Consider the following 23,134-nt stretch of genomic DNA (forward strand, 5'->3'; position numbering starts at 1 on the left):
AGCCCACAGCAAACATTATACTTAATAATCAAAGACTGGATGCTTTCCCCCTATGATGAGAAAGAAGACCAAGATGTCCACTTTTGCCATTTCTATTCAACATTGTCTGGAAGTTCTATCCAATACAGTTAGGCAAGAAGTTAAAAAAAAGGCATTGGATTGGAAAGAAAGAAGAAAAACTTTTACTTTTTTTTCTTTTTTCTTTTTTTTTTTTGCTGGGAAAGATTTGTCCTGAGCTAAGATCTGTTACCAATCTTTCTCTCCTTTTGTTTCCATCCCCAAAGCAATAGTGCATAGTTGGATATACTAGTTGTAAGTCCTTCTACTTCTTCTATGTGAGCCACCACCACAGCATGGCTACTGAGAGACAAATGGTGTGGTTCCACATGCATGAACTAAATAAACGCAGGCTGCTAAAGGAGCATGCACCAAACTTGAACTACTAGGCCATCAGACCTTGCTCAGAAAACTATTTCTAATTGCAGATAAGATGAGCTTGCATACAAAAAAAATCCTAATGAATCCACTAGAAAACTATTAGAACTAATAATACATCTATAACAAAGTTATGAGACACACGATCAATATATAAAAGTCAATTGTGGTGTTTCTATTAAGAAAATAATTCCATTTACAATAACATCAAAAAGAACAAAATATCTAGGAATAAATTAAACAAAAGTAAAGCAAAACTTATTATTTGAAATTATAAAATACTCTTAAAAGAACTCAAAGATCTAAATAATGGCAAGATAGCTCATGTTCATGGATTGGAAAACTTAATATGGTTAGATGGCAATACCTCCCGAAGTGATGTCAGATTTGACACAGCCCTGTAATAGTTAAGCTGGCTTTTTATAAAAATTTACAGGTTGATTCTTTTTTTCTTAATTGTTTTCTTTCTCTACTTCCTTTTTTTTCCTTTAATGATAGGTTACAATAAACCAATCTGCACTAACATCTGTTGCCAATCTTTCTTTCTTCTTCTCCTCCCCAAAGCCCCCCAGTACATAGTTGTATATTGTAGCTGGAGGTCCCCCTGGTTTTGTTATGTGGGATGCCACCTCATCATGGCCTGATGACAGTGCCATGTCCATGCCCAGGATCTAAACCTGCTAAATCCTGGGCCACTGAAGCAGAGCACACAAACTTAACCACTCGGCCATGGACCAGCCCTGACATGTTGATTCTTGGGGCAAGCCTGGTGGTATAGTGGTTAATGTAGCATACTCTGTTTTGGTGGCATGGACATCACAGGTTTGGATCCCAGGCACAGACATAGCATCACTCACCAAGCCACACTGTGGCAGCATCCCACATAAGATAGCAGACAATTGACGCAGATGCTAGCTCAGTGACAATCTCTGCCCCTTTGTCTCTTTCTTCTCCTTCTGGGACACCTATAAAATGAATGTTAGTGTGCTCGATGTTGTCCCAGAGGTCTCTTAGACTATTCTGATTCTTTTACATTCTTTTCTTCTTTTACCTGTTCAGCTTGTGTGATTTGCTCTAGTCTTTCTCCCAGCTCGCTGATCCGTTCTTCTGTATCACCCACTTTGCGATTGAGTCCTTCTAGGGAGTTTTTCTTTTCCAGTATTGTATTCTTCATTTCTGATTGGTTCTTTTTTATATTTTCTAATTCTTTGTTTATGTACTCACTTTGTTCACCCATTCTTCTCCCAAGATCAGTGAGGATCCTTATGACTTTTTGTTTGAACTTTTTGTTGGGTAGATTGTTTATTTCTCTTTCATTTAGTTCTTTTTCTAGGGTTTTGTCCTGTTCCCTTGCTTGGAATATATTCCCTTGCCTCCTCATTTTGCCTCTTTCTCTGTGCTTATACCTATGTGTTAGGTGGGTCAGCTACGTCTGCTGCTCTTGGAGAAGCAGCCTTATGTAAGAGCTGCCTTTTGAGGCCCAGCAGTGTTCTTCCCTCCTGTCACCAGTTCCAAATGTTCCAAGACTGACCCCCATGTGGGCTACATGTGTCCTTCTGTGGTGGCAGGGTTGCTCTTGCTGCAGGTGCCCAGGGAGTCTAGGCTGTCCCCCTGGCCAGCTGGTTGTAATGCTGAGCTACAGGGGGGCTGCTATGGACTCTTCAGTCACTTTATCAGATTTGGGGAGCCCCAGCACAGTTGGCTGCAAGGTCCAATAGCACATTCCTGTTGCAGTTTTTCTGTAAAGTGAGTAGGTGCCCAGCATGGCTGGTTGCTAGGCTTAGGTGCTTACAAATGCTGTAGGCCTCTGGCCTGCAAGGCTGTTGTCAACTCTCTCAGGATTGCTGCTGAGTGAAGCTGGACCCAGGCAGGGGAGCACCTAATTGTTTAGGGCTTTGGAAGGTGGGGCTGATTCCCTATGTAGCTGTTTGAGAAGCAGAGGTCTTCTGCTGCTGATAAGCCCCATGGCCCACAGGTCCACACACACCGTCAACACAGTCCTGGCCCATGAACACATCCCAACTCCCTGGAGCAGACCCAGTGACCCCATCACAGTGGCCCCTACACCCTCCTCCAATGCCCCACACATTCCACCATGCCCCACAGAGCCAGAGCCACTTGCCTGCCTGCAGCGGATCCAGGCTCCCAGTCTATGCAGGCCAAAGAGTTGCTCCAGGGCTTGCTGTTGGGTGGGACCAGTCCCTAGGGCAGGCTGACTGCCCTGGCTAAGCTGGATTAAATCTAGTGGCCGGGGCAGACTCTGGGCTAACAGGCCAGGGGAAGAGCTCCAATGGTGTCTGCCTGCCTCTGTGCCAGCACACTTGTCATAGGTAAAAATAATGGCTGATGTCAATGTCTTAGTCCCTGGAGAGGTCTCACCTCTCACCAAGATGCACCAAGAGACTATTAGGTGAGTCTCTTTTCCCCAATGACTGTGCATATTTCCTTCTGGTGATTTCAGGTTGCTTTATGAAACAGATGAATTTGTGTGTGGTGAAACAGATGAGTTGTGTCAACAATGAGAAACAGGTTTAGAAAATCAAAAGGACTACTCAAGTTTAGAGACACAGATGATGTGGGCCCTTTAAGAGCTGGCTTTATTCCACTTATATCCAAAAGATTTTCTAGGGGTATTCCTTGTTGTAATTCATAGCCAGCAAAGCTAGATATTATGAGACTCATGTCAGTTGTGCTGAGTCCAAAGGATGCTTATAGTGGTAATGTGCCCCCGCTCAGGTCCCCACTCTGGCAGGAAAGGCTGTGTACCTTAGGATTTCTCCTGGCCAACACTGAAGATCCGTGGCTCGCAAAGGTGGCTTTTTTCTCTTGAGAAAGGAATTTCAGCCTCTTCTGCCTCAGTCAGAAGGTGGGGATTCTTGTCACTTGTTGTGGTGGTTCTTTGTTTTTTTCCAGTTTTCAGTTCTCTTTCAGGGGCAATTATTCCAAGAAAAGTTCTAACTCGGTTGCGTTCATGGGACGAGGTGAACTCAGGGTCTGCCTATGCTGCCATCTTGACACCAACCTCCTCAGCGACCATCTTCTTCAAGCAAAAAGAGGAAGATTGGCAACAGATGTGAGCTCAGGGCCAATCTTCCTCAAAAAAAATAAAAATTGACAGGTTGATTCTAAAATTCTATAGAAATGCAAGGACCTAGAATAGAATGGAGAGTCCATAAACAAACTCATCTATCTATAGTCTATTGATTTTTGACAAGGGTACCAGACATTCAAGTTGTTGAAGAATATTCTTTTTGACAAATGGTGCTGGGACAACTGGATATCTACACAAAAGAACAAAGCTGGGCCCTCACCTCACATCATATACAAATTAAATCAAAATGGATCAAAGACCTAAATGTCAAAGCTAAACTATCAAACTCTTAGAAAAAATTATCAGTGTTAATCTTTGTAACGTTGGATTAGGCAATAATTTCCTAGTTATAAAACCAAAAAAGAAAGTAGAGAAATTGGACTTCACCAAGTTAAAAGTTTTTGTGCTACAAAGGATCCTATAGAGAAAGTGAAAAGACAACTCAGGATGGGAGAAAATATTCTCAAGTCATATACCTGATAACAGATGTATATATAGAATAAAGAATTCTTACAATTTAATAAGAAGAAGACAAAGAGCTCAATTAAAAGCGGGTAAATGATCTGAATTGACATTTCTCCAAAGGAGATATATAGATGGCCAATAGGCATGTGAAAAGATGCTTGACATCATTAGATATCAGGGAAACGCAAATCAAAATCACAATGAGATACCACTTTATACCCACAGGATGCTATATAGGATGGCTATAATAAAAAAAAAGATAATATCAAATGTTGATGAGGATGTGGAAAACCTGGAACCCTCACACACTGCTGGTAGGAATGTAAAATGGTGCAGCCACTCTTGGAATCAAGGCTGGCAGTGTCTCAAACAATTAAACATAGATTCCTACCATGTAACCCAGCAATTCAATTTCTAAGTATATACCCAAGAAAAATAAAAAGATACATCTACACAAAAACTTGTACAGGAATGATGATAGCAGCATGATTCATAATATCCAAAAAAGTGCAAACAACCCCAAATGTGCATCAACTGATGAATGGATAATGTAGTGTATCCATACAATGGAATTTTTTTGACCATAAAAAGGAATGAAATATGGATACATGCTATAACACAGATGAACCTTGAAAACATTATGCTAAGTGAAAGAAGCCAGTCATAAAATAACACATATCATATGATTCCATTCATGTAAAATGTTCAGAATAGGTAAATCTATGGAGACAAACAGTACGTGAGTGGTTGTGGAGGGCTGGTGGGGAGGCGGGGGTGGAATGAAGGCACAGGGAGGTATGGGAGCGCTTTCTGAGTTGATGAAAGTATTCAAAAATTGATTGTAGTGATGGTTGCACATATCTGTGAATACACAAAAAGTTAAACTGTGCACTTTAAATGGATGAATTGTATAGTAGGTGTATTGTGTCTTAATAAAGCTGTTTTTTAAAACAAAGAGAGAGAGCACAGCTCTACTTACATAAATTTGACGGCCTGTATGAAATGGACTAATTCCTCAGAGGAGGAGGTCGAGTTTATGAAATTGTATTACCATGACACCAAAATCAGATGAAGACAGTGAAAAGAAAGAAAACTAACACCAATAACTCTCATAAATATAGACTCAGAAATCTTTAAAAAAAATTAGCAAAATTAATCCAGTAATATATAAAAGGAATTAGCAAGGGGGATTTTTTCCAGGTCTGTTAAGACTGGTTCAACATTTGGAATTAATCAATTTAATCCACCACATCAACATGCTAAAGAAGAAAAATCATACGACAGTACCAGTTGTCACAGAAAGACCATTTTCTCTTCTTCTCTTCCCTTCTAGCTAAAACCTGCCCACCGCTGTTGCCTTTCATTGGAAATGCATTTCCTTGTGCCTCTTGTTCATCAGGGTCTTGGGTCCTGGCCAACACTCTCTTAGTTCACATACAGAGGTTTTCTCAAATCCAAATCCTGATGGTCAGGCTCCTTATGCAAATTGGTTTCACTTCCTCTGAGTAATCAGCTCAGCACACCAAGACATGAGGAGCTTACGCTACACTACTAGAAAAAACTCTCTAGTAACATCCTAATTCCGCAACAATGAGACACAGGTTTAGAAAATCAAAAGGACTACTCAAGTTTAGAGACACAGATGATCATATCTGCATGTGAGAAACAACATAAAAGAGGCAATTTTATAGACTCTGTTAGAAATTCTGAACTTGAGCATGTAAAAGACCAAATTTAGGGGCTGACTCAGTGGCGTGGTGGTTGGGTTCACGCATGCTGCTTGGCGGCCTGGAGTTTTTAGGTTCAGATCCCAGGTGTGTACCTACACACCATCCGTCAAGCCATGCTGTGGCAGCGTCCCACATATAGAGAGGGGGAAGATTGGCATGAATGTTACCTCAGGGCTAATCTTCCTCAGCAAAAAAAAAGACCAAATTTAAACCTCAATAGAGTGGGTGCTAAGAGGAGAACTTCATGATTGAGAGAAGAAGGAATAAAACCTTTGCACAATTTCACACTTTGTGCCCTTTCACTCAGCTACATCTATTTCAGATTATACTTTGGAACCTCCCTCAAGAAACAGGACAATCTGAGTTTCTAGGCAACAGGGATAATAATTACCTAATTAAACAAAAAGCTCAGGACTCAGTCTCTACTGATCAGTGACCTGTGTACTCTTGGACTTTCCACAGTGAAAGTTGTAACGAGAGTCTCCCTTTCTCAATATATTCCTCTGTGTCAAGAACACTAAGAAAGTCAGCATGAATACTACAGGGAAAGTAAGTGCAGTCTTCTCCTTTATGTCACGTCTTTGTTGTGTCAGTCTGTGTGCTTGCTTATTTACCAACAGCTCATCGCCCACCTAGTCTCTGTACAGCACCCCTCCAGGTGAGAGGCTCTCGGGCTTAGTACCTCTCCTTCGTTCCCTGTATGCACTTTGCCTTTCCTCAGTTTTCTCAGTCCTTCAATAAGCAATATATCAAGCCCTCTATCCAATTTTCCAGAGTCAGATACATGTCGCCTCCTCCAAGGATCTCACAAAGAGACAGAGTAATTATAAAAGCACAGTTATAAAAGAGTGTGCAAGGGTAGTAAAAGAGAGAGAGGAGAAGTACTCCTAACCTGGCTTGGCTTCCCAGGGAAGACAACACCTAAGAGGAAACTTGTAGCGCTAAGAATTCACCAAGTAAAAGAGGAGACGGTTGTACAGGGGGAAGAAACAAGATGAGGAGAAACATAGAAGCAAGAAAAATATCCTATATGAGAATCTCCAGAATATTTTTTGTGCCTGGAGGGTAAAGTCTGAGGCAGGAAGTGACCAGAAATAAGGCTGGAGAGGCTGACAGGGAGAAGATCATGGAAAGCCTTGTAGACCATATCAACAGATCCTCATTAACAATTGGTAGCAATATCATTTTTAGGTAGGGGATTAGCATGATCAGGATTATAGTTCAGATGGCAATGAGATAGAGGATGGATTTCAAGGTGATGAACTCAAGCCAGGTGAAAGGCATGAGGACCTGGACCATACAGTAGTATGAAGAATGGAGAAGAGGGGACAGATTCCAAAAAATTTTAGATCATAGAGGTTGAAGGAGAGCGAGAACTTAAGTCTACTTCCAGGGTTTCTTTCTTGGGTGAGTGAATAGGTTACATGGCCACTCACTGAAATAGAGAACGCAGTGGGAGGAGTAGATTGTGTCCACCGCTGGTGTGGGGGTGGGGAAGACAGGAGAAAGAAAGAATGATGTGTTCATGTTTTAACATGTTGTGTTTGAGGTACCTGTAGCGCATTCAAACAGCAGATGAATAAATACGTCTAAAGCTTAGGGACAAGTCTGTTCACAGATGCAGACTGTGAACGTCATTTTCATAAAGGTAGTGGTTGAATCTATAAAAATAGATGAGACCACATGGAAAGAGAATTTATAGGGAGGACAGCGGTGGGCTGAAATCAGAAGCCCTAAGAACTACCCTGCCACCAACAACCTCTCCAACCTCAATCTGAAAATGACCACCACCATTTGAGGAATTGCCACAACCAGATGGTCTTCATTCCCTGCTCCATACCCCTCCACCCCAAAGCGGACTGTGTCCCATACCCAGGATCATAAATAACTCCCACACTGCAATGCCATCCCTTCCCTGAAACAGCCACTACACAACATCATTCATGGTAAGAGCAAAAGTGGGACATCTATCCTCTTGGTTGTGTCACAGTATGTGCACGTAATTAGTATTGAAAATCTAATTTGAATACAGAGACTGAGAGTACAAAAGAGTTGGATTGAGGTTTGAGAGGCTACATACGGCACATATTAAAGCAATGATTTTTTCTTTGTTTTGGTTTGAGTGAGGAAGCCCCCTAAAAATCATTAACACAGGTGTCTTCCATCTCCCAAGCCTAAGGAGTTTCCCCTTTTGACCCCATATTCTATTTGCCAGGTTATCAGGTGCAGAGCAGCTACACACTGGAAGCCTGGTGCACCACTTGCCATTGAGGAAATAGAAGTGGCCCCACCAAAGGCAAAGGAAGTTCGCATAAAGGTAAAAAGAAAATTCCACATCATGTCCACACCAAAAATCAGAGCTGTTCACTTTGTTATAAATTCTTTTCACAATGTTCAATTCTGAAAGAAAACTACATTCTCTTCTATTTCCTCTTCGTTAAACATTTCCATCAGTCTTTAAATACAGCCAAAGAACAGGTGAAACAGGTTTGGAATAGGCTGAATACCCCCAAAGGATACTTATTTGCAGCTATAGTACTAATTACGAAATAAAAGAAGTTTCTACCCACAAACCATATTCTAATCTGTACTTTTAAATTCCTTAATAACATTCTTTATAATATTTAAGTTACCTTGAAATATGTTGTATGAAAAATGTGATTACGGATAAATCAAGTCTGAATCCTGGAAATTCAGGTTAGAGCTAGAAGGGACCCAGGGGAAACTGATTTTACAGATGAGAAGATTGAAATCCACTGGGGCGTAGTGACTGTTCACACAGCTAAGTACAGTAAGAACACAGACTGCAACAGGTTTTCTCACCCTTGGTTACACATTTGGAATCATCTGGGAGCTTTGGAAATGCTGATAACTGGGTGTCACCCCCAGACAATCTGAATTTGTGATTTAATTGGTCTGGGGTGCAGGCTGGTCCTAAGGTTTTTAAATCTCCGCCAGGTGATTCTATCAGGGGACCTCCAGACCAGAACATAGTTCACCTGACTCCTAGTTCAGGGTGACTTAACTGTTATTATTTAATTTTAACAATGATGAATAAGTACTCTTTATTAATGGCTTACAAATGGACAGTCATTTCTAGGTTACCTTACCTGCACAACCCATGCCCTCTTCTCAGAGAGCCTTCCCTGGCCTACATCCCCTGAGGAGTGTACGGTGGGCCATCTGGCTAGCCTCATCCACTCTCCACCCACAGGGTCACAACTCACACATCAGATTTGGACACTGACTCCAAGACATCCAACCATTACCTGACAAGCTACAGACCTGAATCTCTCACTCGTGAATTTGAACAAAATAGAGACAGAGCAAGGCAGGGATTGTGGCCACTGGAGAGACGGGATGGACTCAGGCCTGGTAGCCATTTTTAACTGTCAGGTGATCATGTGACCATGATGAGTAAGAGAAAGCCTGTCTGCAGAAAATAATAGCTATGCACATGTCAAATCAAAGTAGGGAGAGGAAGACAAAGGCCACTTGATGGATTCCTAGATCCGTGAGGTCTGACTGCACTTCCCACAGTCAGGTAGCTAGCAATTGTATGGTATTCTTCCAATAATGTCCCTTTTATGTGAGCAAATTGCAATAGGTTTCAATCCTCGAGTTAGTTATGTGTGTGTGTGCCAACTTCATACCCATTTTAGAAATGAAGAAACTGAGCCTCACGCAGGAGGATTTGGCCCCAGGTCACACAGCTAAGAAAAGCCAGAGCCAGGATTTCAGCCTTAAACTTTTGACCACTGCTCTAGATTGCCTCCATTTAAATTGTCTGTCTGATTGACAAAAAAAAGTGGGATTATGATTGTACCAATAGCACAACTCTAAAGGCTTCATGTGAAATAAACTAAGGCCTCAATTGTCATAGGAAACATTATCCCTTCCCTTCCTGTGTTCTAATCCCTCCATTTCTATCATTGGTCTTTCTCCCCCACACTCCCATCCACAAGCTCCAATGAAGGACAAAGTGAGACATTTGATGTCACACTCTGGTTTTACAACTCTCTTCTGAACCCATCTGCCGTCCCCACTAAGTTTTAACATCATCATTTCGATTCTGACATTAGATAATGAAAATCATTACATTGCTTGAAATAAATTACTATGGATCCTCATCTAGAATTAAAACTAAGAAATAAATGCATTAATGTTAACGCAGCATACCAAACTAGCAAAAAGTTCTAAAGCATTAACAACTCTAAAACACCTTTATCTGAGGCAGAAAGAGCCGTATTACTCTTTCCTCCCATACAGATCATGGCCACGGGGCTCTGTGGTACAGAGATGAAAATGTTGGCGAATCCAAACTCTCACAACAACTATCCCATCATTTTGGGCCATGAAGGGGCTGGAATAGTCGAGAGTGTGGGAGAAGGAGTGAGCACGGTGAAAACAGGTATGAACGGGCACCTGGAGTTAGGAGACAGCAGCAACTTGGAACCCACATCAGGAAAATAAAAAGTATCCTTTAAATATCTTAAGATCAAGTGAAATAAAAGGTGAAACGTTGCCCATTTCTTAGAAAAGGAGGGATACTTACGAGTTACACAAAAACACTAAATATATTGTATTCTTTGCGTTTAAATTTTAATATTAATAAGAACAAGAAACAGAATGCACTGCAACAGAACTGAAAGTGCAAATGAGAGAAAAATTTACAAATAGAAACTGTGGAACAGTTATTTAAATGAAGCATCTGATAAAGAGTCGAACCTATTAGTGGAACCAAATAGGGGAGAATGCCAGGACTGGATCGAACACGAACAGGAATTTAGTGCAGGATTCGGTTTGTCTTTCCAATGTGAGGGGGGAAATACGGATTATTCAACAAATGATGTTGAAACAACGGGATAGTCATCGGGGGAAAAGAATAAGCTGAGTTGCTATTGCTTTCTTTATCCCCAAAAAATACTGTGTGAATCCAAGTGAAGGGAAACCAGAGAAGTGTCGTAAGATACCATGAGAGAACATTGTATTACCTCAGAGAAGGGCAGGAAGTTTTAATGAACACCAAAAAGCCAGAAGACACATAATAATATAGAGATAAATTTGACAACATAAAAATTTCTTAAAATTCTCTGTACCAAAAATGCCTCCCAAAAATCAACAAACCAATATGACAATGGACAGATTTCCCTAATACATAAAGAATCCTTCAAAAGCAATTTTAAAAAATAACCCAGTAGAAATGAGCAAAATAAATACACATCTAGTTCGGAGAGAAAAAAATACATATATAGATAGATAGATATAAACACGCATACCAATGTTTTTAAGCATATGAAAAGATGCGCAACCTCAAACACATTAAATAAAGTTTTAAAACACAATTTTAAAAACACTTTTTACCTAACATTACCAAAGATTTAAAAGTTCAATAGTACATAAGGTTGACAGAGGGTAGGCAAACAACCCCCTCAGACCTTACTATTTGGAAAGTAAATTTGCACAACTCTAAGTGAGGCAATAGGTAACGTCATTTAAATGAATATGTTTCAGACCCAATACTTTCAATTCTAGACAGTTATTTCATACATATATACCCATGTACTAGCTTTCTATTGTTGGTGTAAAAACTCACCACAAATTTAGCAGCTTAAAACAAAACGAATGTATTCTCTCGCAGTTTCTATAGGTCAGACGTCGGGGTGGGTTTGCTGGGTTCTCAGCTTAGGGTTTTGCAGGGTCAAAATCAAGGAACTGGCCAGCTGGTTCTTATCTGGAGACTCTGGAGAATGCTCCACTTGTAAGCTCATTCAAGTTGTTGCCAGAATCCAATTCCTTGAGGCTGTAGGACTGAGGTCCTCAACCTCAGGGAACCGGCTGTCAGCTGGGGCTGCCTGCAGCTCCTTGAAGCTGCTCTCGTTGTTTCTTGTGTGGCCCCCTCGCCCCCTTCCAGCCTCAAAGCAGCAATGACACATCAAGTCTTTCTTGTGCTTTGACTCGCTTTGTCTTCCTCTTCTGCTTTCCTCTTGCCTCCTTTCAAGGGCTCTGTGATTACCTTAGGTCTATCTAAATAATCCAGGATAACCTCCCTATTTTAATGTCAATTGATTAGTAACCTTAATTACAGCTGCAAAGTCCCTCTTTCCATGCGACATATTCATAGGCGTGATAACTCAACATGTTCAGTTTCTGAGGATTAGGACAGGACACCTCTGGGGGGCTATTTAAAAATCGTGCCAACCACAGCCCATGTGGGCACAAACTATTCACTGCATTGTTGTTTTCCATGTCGGGGGAAAAAAATAAAAAAAAAAAAAAAACAGGAAACGACCTAAATACCTCTCAGTGGCTGGGGGACTGGTTAAATAAATTATGATATATCTATACAGCACAACACTATGTAACTAGTAAGCAAAACGATAGAGTGCTTTCCATACTGAAATGAGAAATCTCCAAGATACAGTGTTAAGTAAAAAAGCAAGGCCTACGATGCGGTCAACAGTAGGCTAGCCTTTGTGTTTGTAAAGGCGTTTATCTCTGAAAGATACCACAGATACTGATCACAGTAATTGTTGCTGCAGTGGGGAAAGGGGGACTGGAGACAAGGCAGTCAATTTTCATTTTTATGCAATTTAAATTTTACCATATATATGGATTACTTTTTAAAAACTAAAATTAAATACAACAGAAAAGCCTAAATCCTACAAAGATTTTTAACTAAAAATATAAAATGAGTTGCTCTGGTTTACAGTGCTAGACAATGGGGCAGTCAGTCAGTCCAGCCCAGGCAAGTTGTTCTAATCTTCTCCTTATACTGTGAACATTACTAGAGAAATCTCCTACTTTTGGGCTCCATGGCAAGGAGAAGGACTGAGGCAAAATACAGAGGGCAGGGTACACACCAGCCTTTCTCCCTGATCCAGAAGCTTATTCTATGAGTGCGTGGTAGCGGAACTATTTTAAATCCGATCCCTGACAGCAGAAGTTAGTGGAGAAAATGTAAGACAAGACTTGGCTCAATGGCTACCTGACAAAACTGTTTAGTGCTTTAAGTGGAACTTAAAAAGGAGGCAAACCTGGCACCTTGGGATTCAGTCCCTTAGCCAGGGCTAGACCCATATGCTGAAGATAGCCCCTCTTTTTGTAAGTATTTGGTATTCCCCATAGTATCAAGCACAGTTAAATGTGGAAATAATTCCACTTAGCGTATTTTCTTGGGTGCCTTGTTGTTGAAGTCCTGAGAGACAGCTATCTCTTTGCTTTAAAAAATAAGGACTTAATCAATGATCTTTCTCTCTTAGGTGATAAAGTTATCACACTCTTTCTACCACAGTGTGGAGAATGTGCCTCTTGCCTTAATCCTGGGGGCAATTTTTGTGTACAATTCAAGTAAGTCTTTACTAGTATTTTCTTTTGTGAAAAATCAATTCAATTTCCTTGGAAGTGGTTTCTAATTCAAAATAAAAATTTTTGTTTGTTTTCTTGTCTATAAAAGACAATCAAAAACCGGCCTGATGTCTGATGGTACCAGCAGGTTTACCTGCAAAGGAAAACCAGTATATCACTTTGGGAATACAAGCACCTTTTCCGAATACACAGTGATAAAAGAAATCTCGGTTACCAAGATTGATGCAGTCGCACCTCTGGAGAAAGTCTGCCTCATTAGCTGTGGTTTTTCCACGGGCTATGGTGCTGCAATCACTACAGCCAAGGTGAGGAGTGATTGTACCCACGATGAACGGAATTCTTGGCATATGGAGTTGAAAGGCCTCATGCATCTGGCCCATGGCTCATCACACAACCTCAGAAAGAATCACAAACCTGCCTCTAAACATCCTTGAGTTCTTTACTATCTGCCTAGTGATCCCACGCCCCCTTCAACATCTTTCCCATGCCCTCTTGATCAGTAGTAAGTGGCAAATTAAGTCTGGATGCCATTCACAAGTGGAGACATGAGGAATTCCTGGGAGTTAAACATAACACAGTCGCAAAATGACTATGTGTCCTTCCACATTCCAGTCCATTCTTTGGTTTATGCAACAAACATTTATGGAGCCGTTCTCTGATCCAGGTGCTTGGATTCAGCAGCTAGTAAAACGCATGGAGCTTCTGTTCTGTTTTATAATCTAGCATGTGCTGATGAGTGCTCGTAAAAAGAAAAGAAGAACAAAGAGATCAAGTGATGGAGGGGGTGTTGCTATATTAGACAGAATGGTCAGGCAATCTCACACCAATAGCTTGGGTTCCTGTTAACAGGCTATTTCTGGAACATCACACAAACTTTCCCAGCTCCCTTCTTTAAGTGGCTGTTGAATTCTGGCTCTTTGTTTTTCCCAACATCCATTAGTCTCAATACTACACAGATAGGATGGAAGTGGTTCAACTTAAATTAGCCTCATTTTGGACCCAATAAAAAATAAGACTTTGCCTTCATAAGGCATTGACATTGTAAGTAATGCAAAGTTTACAGATGCCCAAAAGGAAAGAGAAAGGAAGGGCTGCAGGAAGATGGGGATGGTGTAAAAGAATTCAAAAATGTCTGGAATCAAATACTCTGTCAAATAAGTCTTAAGATTCAATGAAATTTCATTAAACTTCTTCTCCTCACGCTGGTTCCTGGGACTTGAAACCCTCTATTTGCAGGCAGGTTGTGCTTATCTGGCAAAAAGTAACCCATACTGAGAAATATCTTGAGAATCTAAAACTCTCTAGTTAAACTGTGTTTTCTTTGAAAATGTCCTTTGCTTCTGTCTCATGAAAAGTATATACAGACTTGGTCTTTCCAACTGAGTAAATGTACATGTCCTCTTTCCTTTTGTTTTCTGCCTTTGTGTGCTCAGGTGACCCCAGGCTCCAGCTGTGCTGTGTTTGGCCTTGGAGGAGTAGGCCTGTCTGTTATCATGGGCTGTAAAGCAGCAGGAGCAGCCAGGATCATTGGGGTGGACGTCAACAAAGACAAATTTGAGAAAGCAAAGGAAGTGGGTGCCACTGAGTGCATCAACCCTCAGGACTTCGAGAAACCCATCCAGGAAGTTTTATTTGATATGACAGGTGCTGGTGTGGAATTTTGCTTTGAGGCCATTGGAAATCCAGCAACTGTGGTATGTGATCCTCTGGAGTGAAAATTACCTATATTCCTAGCAGTCATCATTTAAGATATTAATTGAAGGAAAATTCTGAAATTCCCTCCACATTCTTCTCTTTAATTTTCCTTGTGTTCCATGACATCCCAGCTGGTCCCCTCTGTCCACTCCTACAAGTCTAGTCACCATCCCAAACAATGACCCCCCTCACTGAGTTTCCTTCTCCTTCTGTTCCATCAGACCGATCCTTCAAATAAGCAGACAACCTCCAACAGGCAGGACACAAAGGCTTTGGGAAGGGTTCTCCCCGAATTATGTCGTAACACGCAGCTACCTGGTAACTAGAATTTAAGCCAGAGCATGCAAGCAAAAATAGGACAATATTGGTTTAATGACCCTACGAGCAGTGAGCTTTGCACATTCAGCAAAGTCTTTCATGTTGGATCTGCGATAAGCTTTCAAGCAAAATATTTACAAATCTTCACTAAATGGGTTCACTTCAAAAATGAAGAAAAAAAATGGTGTTTTTCTGGGTGAACATGGTTTATAAGAGAGAATATAAATGGAGAGGAAGTTATTTCACAATCTGAAATTCACTTGCTCTCTTTGGGGATTTGTAGAAATAGCATATCATTCAGTTGCATGGCTTCATTTCTAGGCAGCTGGATGGAAACTCAAGAACTGTCTCTTCCAATCTGGGTCCTTTCCTCAGTTTACAAAGTGTTTTCACTCCTCACTACACATAAATTCCCTTGTCTGTAAAAAGCTGTAGCAAACCTTTCTCGCAGTCTGTCCCACAGATAGTCTTGCTCTGAGAAACAGCCTTTGAAGATAACCAATGGGAACATAGCTGCTTATCAATTTGCTAATACGTTACACTGTGCAAATATCCAACTGTACTCTTCAATGTCTAAAAGAAAATGTCAGCTCTAACCAACCACCAGTGTCAGCAATGGTTCTTATAAAATTTATTATGGTTATTATTATTATTGTTGTTACTACCATGGGTGCCTTTAGCATTTTCACTTTTTAATTTCCATTTATGAAGTCCTAAAGTGACGGATACTCTACTGGGTAGCACACAATGTTTTCTTTATGCTTTAGCTCGTCCTTATAAAATAAACATTCTTTCAAATGAGAACAGGGAGAATCAGAAAAGGCCACAGACCATTCAGCAGTCAAGCTGAGGTTCAGATTTAGGTCCATCTCTCCAGTACCTACTTTAACCCCTGCATTGACTTGTCTTGCTTTACGACAGGCCGCTGCCCTCGCCTCCTGCCACGAGAGCCATGGGGTCTGCGTGATTGTTGGGCTCCTGGCTGCTGGTACCCAGCTCAACATCAGTGGCTGGTTGTTCTTCTCAGGACGTTCTTTGAAGGGGTCTGTTTTTGGAGGTATGGATGAAATAGGGAAGAGTGAAAATCCATGGGGTTTTGGAGGTGAGAGATAGAGAAATGTGTCATAAATGCTTGAGAAGGAATATAAACAAGAGCTTTAGATTACACTTCTTGTTTCAACACGGAAATATCAAAGGGAAGGAGATAGGTATTGGATGTACACAGTTGCTTCTTGGTAAGCTTTTTCTCTTGCAAAAGGAGAGAAGAGATTTTTATAAATTGATAGGTGAAGAAACCAGTGTCCAAAGTTTAATGCAAATTCTAACTTGAAAAGAAAAGGCAATATTGTGATCAATAACTATACTCCAGTTGAGTTATATACTTGCCAACTGGGATTCTTTGGAGGATATACTGACCCACTAGTAGTCATTGTTCACCTAACGTAAATCTTTTCTGAACCAATTGAGTGGTCATTACACCAGCTCAAAACATTAGACATAATGGATTTATGATTGAAAAGAAATACTATTGACTAAAAGCAAATGAGAATTATTTTTTTCTAGAGGAAAACAATATTTTTAATAGAATCCTTTGATTTTCCATTTTTTAAATCTGTCTTAGAGCTCATAGTTTTTATAGACTTTAGAAGAATCTTTCATTGAGAACGTAGAAAACAAACAAAATTAAATATATCTGCTTAGGATTCTTGGCTCATAAACAAGTAATCTGAAATTTAAAACTAAACGTGTTTATCTAGCAATTTTGAGCAATCTGAATTCTTGGGCAAAAGATGTCAGAATTAGGAGCTATCTGAATCATTTGGACTACTGAGCTATCTGTGGTCTCCAAATTAGCTATGGCGGTGTATTTCTACAGATATTAAGAGTCTTACCCAATTCATTTATGAAGAGTAGATAAATGGCAGGGCCAGCATAAAAAAAGTAATATTCCAGGGGCTGGTCCCATGGGCAGGTGGTTCAGTTCACGCGCTCCGCTGCAGCCGGCCCAGTGTTTCACTGGTTCGAATCCTGGGCGCGGACATGGCACTGCTCATCAAACCACGCTGAGGCAGCGTCCCACATGCCACAACTAGAAGGACCCACAACGAAGAATATACAGCTATGCACTGGGGGTGCTTTGGGGAGAAAAAGGAAAAATAAAATAAAACCTTTTAAAAAAATGTAATAGTCCAGTTTAAACTGTAATTTTCAGTTCCTCCATTTGGGGTAATTGGACATACCCATTGCTATTTCCCTTTGTTGTATTTATGTAGGATAACTGTTGATTCCAAATACCCATACTCAGCTAACTCTTGTATGATAGGAGCACCAATATTTTAAATAATCCTCATAAAGAAACTATTTCACTGGCCACTTAAATATTCATATAGTGAACATTAACGTAAATTAATTCCTTCCTTAGATAGTATAATCCTCTAGTTTAGTAGTTTTCAATGAAGGAGCATTTAGTGGTTGTTGGACAGCTTGCTAAACCTCCTACACTGTACACAATGAAGAGTTTTCCCCACCCAAAATGCCATTTAGTTCTCCTGTTAAGAAACACTGCTCAGCCTAGTCTGTGGTCCTGGACCCTTTGTTTGGTTGAAAGAAGAAACAAAAACAAGTGAAAATTTTCCTTACGTAGACATGAAAATGCTTTAGCAGATCACCCATCAAAAAGTAAAAGCTAAGACAGATCTTAAAAGTTGCCATCACAAGAAAAAGAAATTTGTGGTGATAGACGTTAACTGAACTTACCTTAGTGGTAGTTTAGTAGTAATCATTTCACCACTTACGCATACAATCATGTGTCGCTTAATGATGAGGATACGTTCTGAGAAATGCGTGTTATGCAATTTCCTCATTGTGTGAACATCGTAGAGTGCACTTACACAAACCTAGATGGTATAGCCTACTACACACCAAGCCTATACGGTACTCATCTTATGCGACCACCGTTGTATATATGGTCCATCATTGACCAAAATGTCATTATGCAGCGCATGACTGTATGTCAAATCATTATGTTGTGCACCTAAAACTAATACAATGTCATGTTGATTATATCCCAATTTTTTTTTAAAACAAGCAGAAAAATACACTAGCCCATAGTGTCATGACATAGAATACCAGTTAGAATTCTTGATTTCATACAGCAGAAACCAATATAAATAGAAAATAAATTGATTGGAAGAGTTTTCCGTAGTTTTGAGAATAAGTGGGAAGGCTGGAGAACCTGGCCCAGGCTGGAACCAAGAAAAGCAAGGAACTGCCAAGATTCTGTGGCAGAACAAGCTGCTTAGGACCCTGTAGCCACCTTGTATAATTGCACCACACTCACCCTTCCCAGAAACCAACAGGCCACCAAATTCTGCATGGTAACTCTCTGGACATGTTGCTCAGCACAGTGCTAAATATAAGGATAGAATTTCTTGAAAATCATGAGAATAGGGAAAATACAGGGCTAAGCTTATGTTACCTTAGCTGATGCTATCTTTCCCTGTGCAATTCTCACTTCCAGCAGGCACATTTTTTTCTTATCTTGCTTTGTACACATTCTTTTTCCAAAAGCTGACACTGAAATCACTGCCATGGTAAAAGTTCTTTTCTTCCCTTAAGATATTTGGCTCTTTCATCAAGCTGAAGATGAACACACACACACACACACAAAGGAAGCGTTCTATTTCTAACCTTTGTATTGATTCCTTTAATGGTTCCCAAGACCTCGGCCATTTTTATACATTAGACATGGATGTATAGCCCCCCAGGTGGTGCAGCCTGACACCAAGAACATCTAATACAAGGTCCATGTTCCACTTGCTTTAATTAAATTCTCCTCCATACTACCAAATGCCTCCTTCAGGATAACAGCCTTCTACACAGGGTATATGGTTGGGACAGGCATCCTCCTGATGAGTGAGACAAGTTAATGGGAATCCTTAGATTTTCTCAGCTGAAGCCAACACCGCCCGTAGTTACCTTGTATGGCCCTTCCTCTATAGTGACTCCTGTGGGTGAAATCTGTTGTTAATTTGTGTATTTCCAGGCTGGAAAAGCAGAGAGAACGTCTCTAAACTGGTTTCTGATTACATGGCAAAGAAGTTTAATCTAGATCCACTAATTACCCATACTCTGAATCTTGATAAAATCAATGAAGCAGTTGAATTAATGAAAACCGGAAAATGGCAAGTTACGCACATAATTTTCATGCCTGAGTGTTTGGGGCTAAGAGAAAGGGTGTGTGGTCGGGGGAGGAGGCAGTGGAAGGGAAGTCACAGCTGAAAGCCACATACAGACAATTGAAAGGGGTTCAAGAATTTGCAAAGCCTCTCCTTCCCCTCTGTGTTTTGTTTTATTCCAAGTTTATAAAACATGTAATCCCGAAAACACTTAGGTGCTCACCTACCCTTACCACTAGCATTTTACTTCCAATTTGGCTTTTTTTTTACAGGACACCTTAACTAATGAAGTTAGCTCATTTAATTTTAGCCCACATTTAAGTCCATAGTCTGTAAAGAACCCATTGTAGTCTTTGTTGTTGTTCTGTTTCAAAGGGGAAATTATCTCTAGAATTCTAAATTCTGACACCTATACTGGCCCACAAACCAGACACCAGCCATAACTGGGCATTGGCGTTCCCCACAAGGGTATAAGCCTGCATACACATTCCTTGCCCTTGGAGCTCCACGTCATTTTGAAAAGTCTCCCAACTGATTTAATCCACACACTTCTCACCTAACCTGAAGGGAAGGGAATCGAACTTACTTACTGGTCTACAAAGTGAAAATGTGAAATCCGAAACAGAAATGTTGCTTTGGAAACATTTCAACTGTTTTTTCCTTTCTTTCTTTTAGCATACGCTGTGTCCTGTTACTTTAAGTACAATGTAACGTATGCAAGATCTGCAGTGTAATGTATGCAAGATTTCACCAGCTAAATTGCATTCTGTATAATTTTCGTGACTTAGAAGAACTACCCACACGACGCTGTTTCTCTTTTCTTGCCTCTGACTCGTTCAGGAGCGGGCAGCTCATATCTGGCTTCTGCCCTCACCACTTCATCGAAATTGTTCTTATCTGACCCAGTGTCACCCAGGGTCGTCCTCCCTTGTACAGCTAGATTCAGGCTGACTGAATCACTCAATTGCAGACCCTTCAAACAAACAAAGTCAACGAGGAGACTCCCATTTTCATGGCTGCCTCCAGCTCTGGGCTCCTGGATCCTTGCACACTGTGTCTCTCCCATCCCCTGAGGCTCCGTCCACTTCACACCAAAGAAACGAAACTCGCCAGTCATGAGTTTACTGAACATCCACATTGAAGCTGATGGAAGAGGAGGGTCTTCATTACATCAACTTCAATACATTCCGGTTGAACATAAGTATTGCATTCTTCATACAACTCACCCCAGGGAAACTTCTGGTATTTCGTCTTACATAACCCAGCCTCAAACCCTCACTTCTAATATCTCTATGGAGCTCACCTCATCACTCCTGGATTAGCAAAGGAACTTCAAATTCTTCCTCAGTTGGCCGGGACAATTTAGCCCTCAGCAGTTCTTATTACCTGGCTTCATCACTAAGCCATCTAGGGATTCAGCATAAAAAAAACAGGGCAGGGGCAGGGCAGAGACTTGAGTATTGTTATTTGTCAAGATCCACTCCCTAGGAGGCAGTTGGGGTATTAAACAACAAAACTGCTTTTTATTCCACTCTCCACAGAGGGAGGGGATAATTGTGTAGTCCCTTACTAATGTGTCCCATAGAATCTTTCCTCCAAGAAGAGGATGAGGGAAACACAAGATCCAGTGGTGATTTGCGGCGTCCAGTCCTTCTCCTCAAGCCCCCTGCCTCTCCACCCAAGCCCCTCTTAATTCTCCTCGAACCAGGATTCCCACAGCCTGCTTGGCATATGACTTTCTTCCCTATCCCCTAGACATAGAGGGTCTCATCCCAACCCTCTCCCCCCATCCACATGACAGGAGCCCCCTTCCTAGTCAAAGACTCTTCTCCTCAGCTTGGACTCCCCTAGATCTGAAGCCACTGGATCAGACAGGGAACCTCACGTGTCAGCAGACTTTGTCAGACCTTGGGAGACCAGGAAATGGAATGTCATCTTTTCTGCCTAAACCCAGTAGCTTTAGGATTTAAGGTTGGCCAGAAAGGTGGGCTCCATCCTCAGCTTCTCTCTCCATCTTGGCTATCACGTGGTGTTAAGGAGCTCTTGTGAGGCTCTGATTCTGAACTGAGAAGAAGCAGCAATAGGCGGGCACACTGTCTTTCCCTTCAGGCTGCCTGCCTCCTGCAAATAGAGGGGACAGGCGCTATCAAACCTATTCATTCTCTTCCAAGCTATGCCACCAATGGGAGCAGGGGCTCTCCCTCAGTGGGTTCAACTCCTAACCTCCCAGAGCGCTTTAAGTCCTAATGAGAGAACCGGTAACTATGCAAGGGAAGAAATAATTACCTGAAATGCCAACTAATGGATTTGGGGGCGGGGTGCCTGATGAGTTACTCTCAACTCTTGGCACAACCATGGTTGTCCTCAGGGTCTTTTCTCCTCCCACTAGAAACAGAAAACGGGTTGTGTATTCTCTTCAATGTGTTCCCTGCGTTAGAATCAGAGAGGGGCCCTGGATCTTTGTGGGCTGCCACTCATCATAAAGAGCATTTTGACAAAAACAGAAGACTCAGAAGCTTCTGTCAGGGATGCTGCTTCTAACAAGGAAGTGACACTTTCTTCCTCCATCTTCCCAAGTCTGAGCTGCAACTTCCATGCCCAACACTGCTCAGCTCTTCTATTCCCTGAGGGCCGCTGAGGCATCCTCCTGTTCTGCCTCCAAAATTAGTCTTACTACAGTAAGAACTTGGAGAAGTCTTTGGGTCTTGGGAAGTCTGAGTTTGCCCAACAATGTTTTGCTGTAAACTGTGCCTGCACTTTGATCCAATAAAGCCCGATTCTTTAAGCTACCTTGAATGCTTCTTTATATTGCAGCTCATTGCAAAATTCTCTCTAACCCTATCACAAATGTAGACGTTTTCTCCTTTCCGTTGATACATGATCAAAAATATTACGCAAGTATTGGTAACTGTCCACATTGCTGTATTCCCATTCACTGTTGTTGCTGCCTCAAGGCCACATTTGACTCCTCACATTGGCCCTGTAAACTTCTGTGAATAGACTCTGTGGTCTGCCTCTAGGCCCCCCACTTCCCCACATTTAAGTGTCCTGTTCCAACCACAAAGCAAAATCCTCCCTTCCATTACCGGGCACTGCACTTCTCCAGACCGTCACTCTCATAGAGCAGCTGTGGCCTCTGGGAAGCCTCACCCCATCCCCAGACCCACACTCCAGCCTCCAAGGAGAACTATAGTCCATAATGAGAAACCTTAAGCATTTTCAGATTTTGACATAAAACCAGGAATAATTACATTCGGGGCTATCACACAAACAATAGTAAGATGAAGTGTATTTATACACTATAGAAGCCTTCTATTAACACGTGATGTGCATCCAGATGCTGGATTACAGAACTACTGACAGTTAATGTTCTCTGATAACTGGCGAGTGATACCATAAGCTCCTGCATTTTCACAAGGAAGGCTTTATATTGTTGTTGGCACAAGCTGCTAAAAATGTTTTCATATCCTATACGCACAGCTTGATTTCCTGTTAAATGGTGTAACCTAGTACTAGAAGTGTCTCTCACGGTGAACATTTGATACTGGTCTACACTACGATTTCAAAACAACGTTTATTGCTCCCGCTTATTTCCTTCTAACATCATTCATACACCAGACGACCAACCGCTAGAGTGAGTGACAGGATGCTAAAGAAGTTCACTAGCTTTTCATTGCCTTTTGATGAGCTTTCATAGTCAGTCATTTAACTAACCAGTTATTCAACCCACACACATTTACTGAGTAAACGTACATGGACTTGGAGACACAGAAATGCCTGGTATAGCTCAACATCTAGGAAGAGAGAGAGAGATGCTAATAATTAAAACAATATAATAACCATTGAGGCAGAGG

At 41.2% G+C, this 23,134-nt stretch overlaps 1 protein-coding gene and 1 long non-coding RNA gene across 9 annotated transcripts in view; one reads left to right on the forward strand and one right to left on the reverse strand.

Moving 5' to 3' along the window:
• Positions 1-23,134, reverse strand: part of LOC139044828 (uncharacterized) — a 75,478-nt gene that overhangs the window by 40,629 nt on the left and 11,715 nt on the right. For all 8 annotated transcript variants that reach the window (XR_011502103.1, XR_011502099.1, XR_011502101.1 and 5 more), the window contains exon 3: positions 16,995-17,237. This is a non-coding gene — a long non-coding RNA (uncharacterized lncRNA). The remainder of the gene's footprint in view (positions 1-16,994; positions 17,238-23,134) is intronic.
• Positions 6,133-22,069, forward strand: LOC106827758 (alcohol dehydrogenase 6-like). Its single transcript, XM_044766366.2, has 9 exons — positions 6,133-6,270; positions 7,937-8,038; positions 9,991-10,132; positions 12,984-13,071; positions 13,178-13,394; positions 14,523-14,783; positions 16,024-16,159; positions 19,148-19,286; positions 19,956-22,069. Exons 1-9 carry the CDS (start codon positions 6,253-6,255, stop codon positions 19,978-19,980), a joined length of 1,128 nt encoding a protein of 375 aa, XP_044622301.2. The 5' UTR covers positions 6,133-6,252; the 3' UTR covers positions 19,981-22,069.

This window comes from Equus asinus, chromosome 3 (assembly GCF_041296235.1).
Source record: "Equus asinus isolate D_3611 breed Donkey chromosome 3, EquAss-T2T_v2, whole genome shotgun sequence".
Lineage (NCBI taxonomy): Eukaryota > Metazoa > Chordata > Mammalia > Perissodactyla > Equidae > Equus > Equus asinus.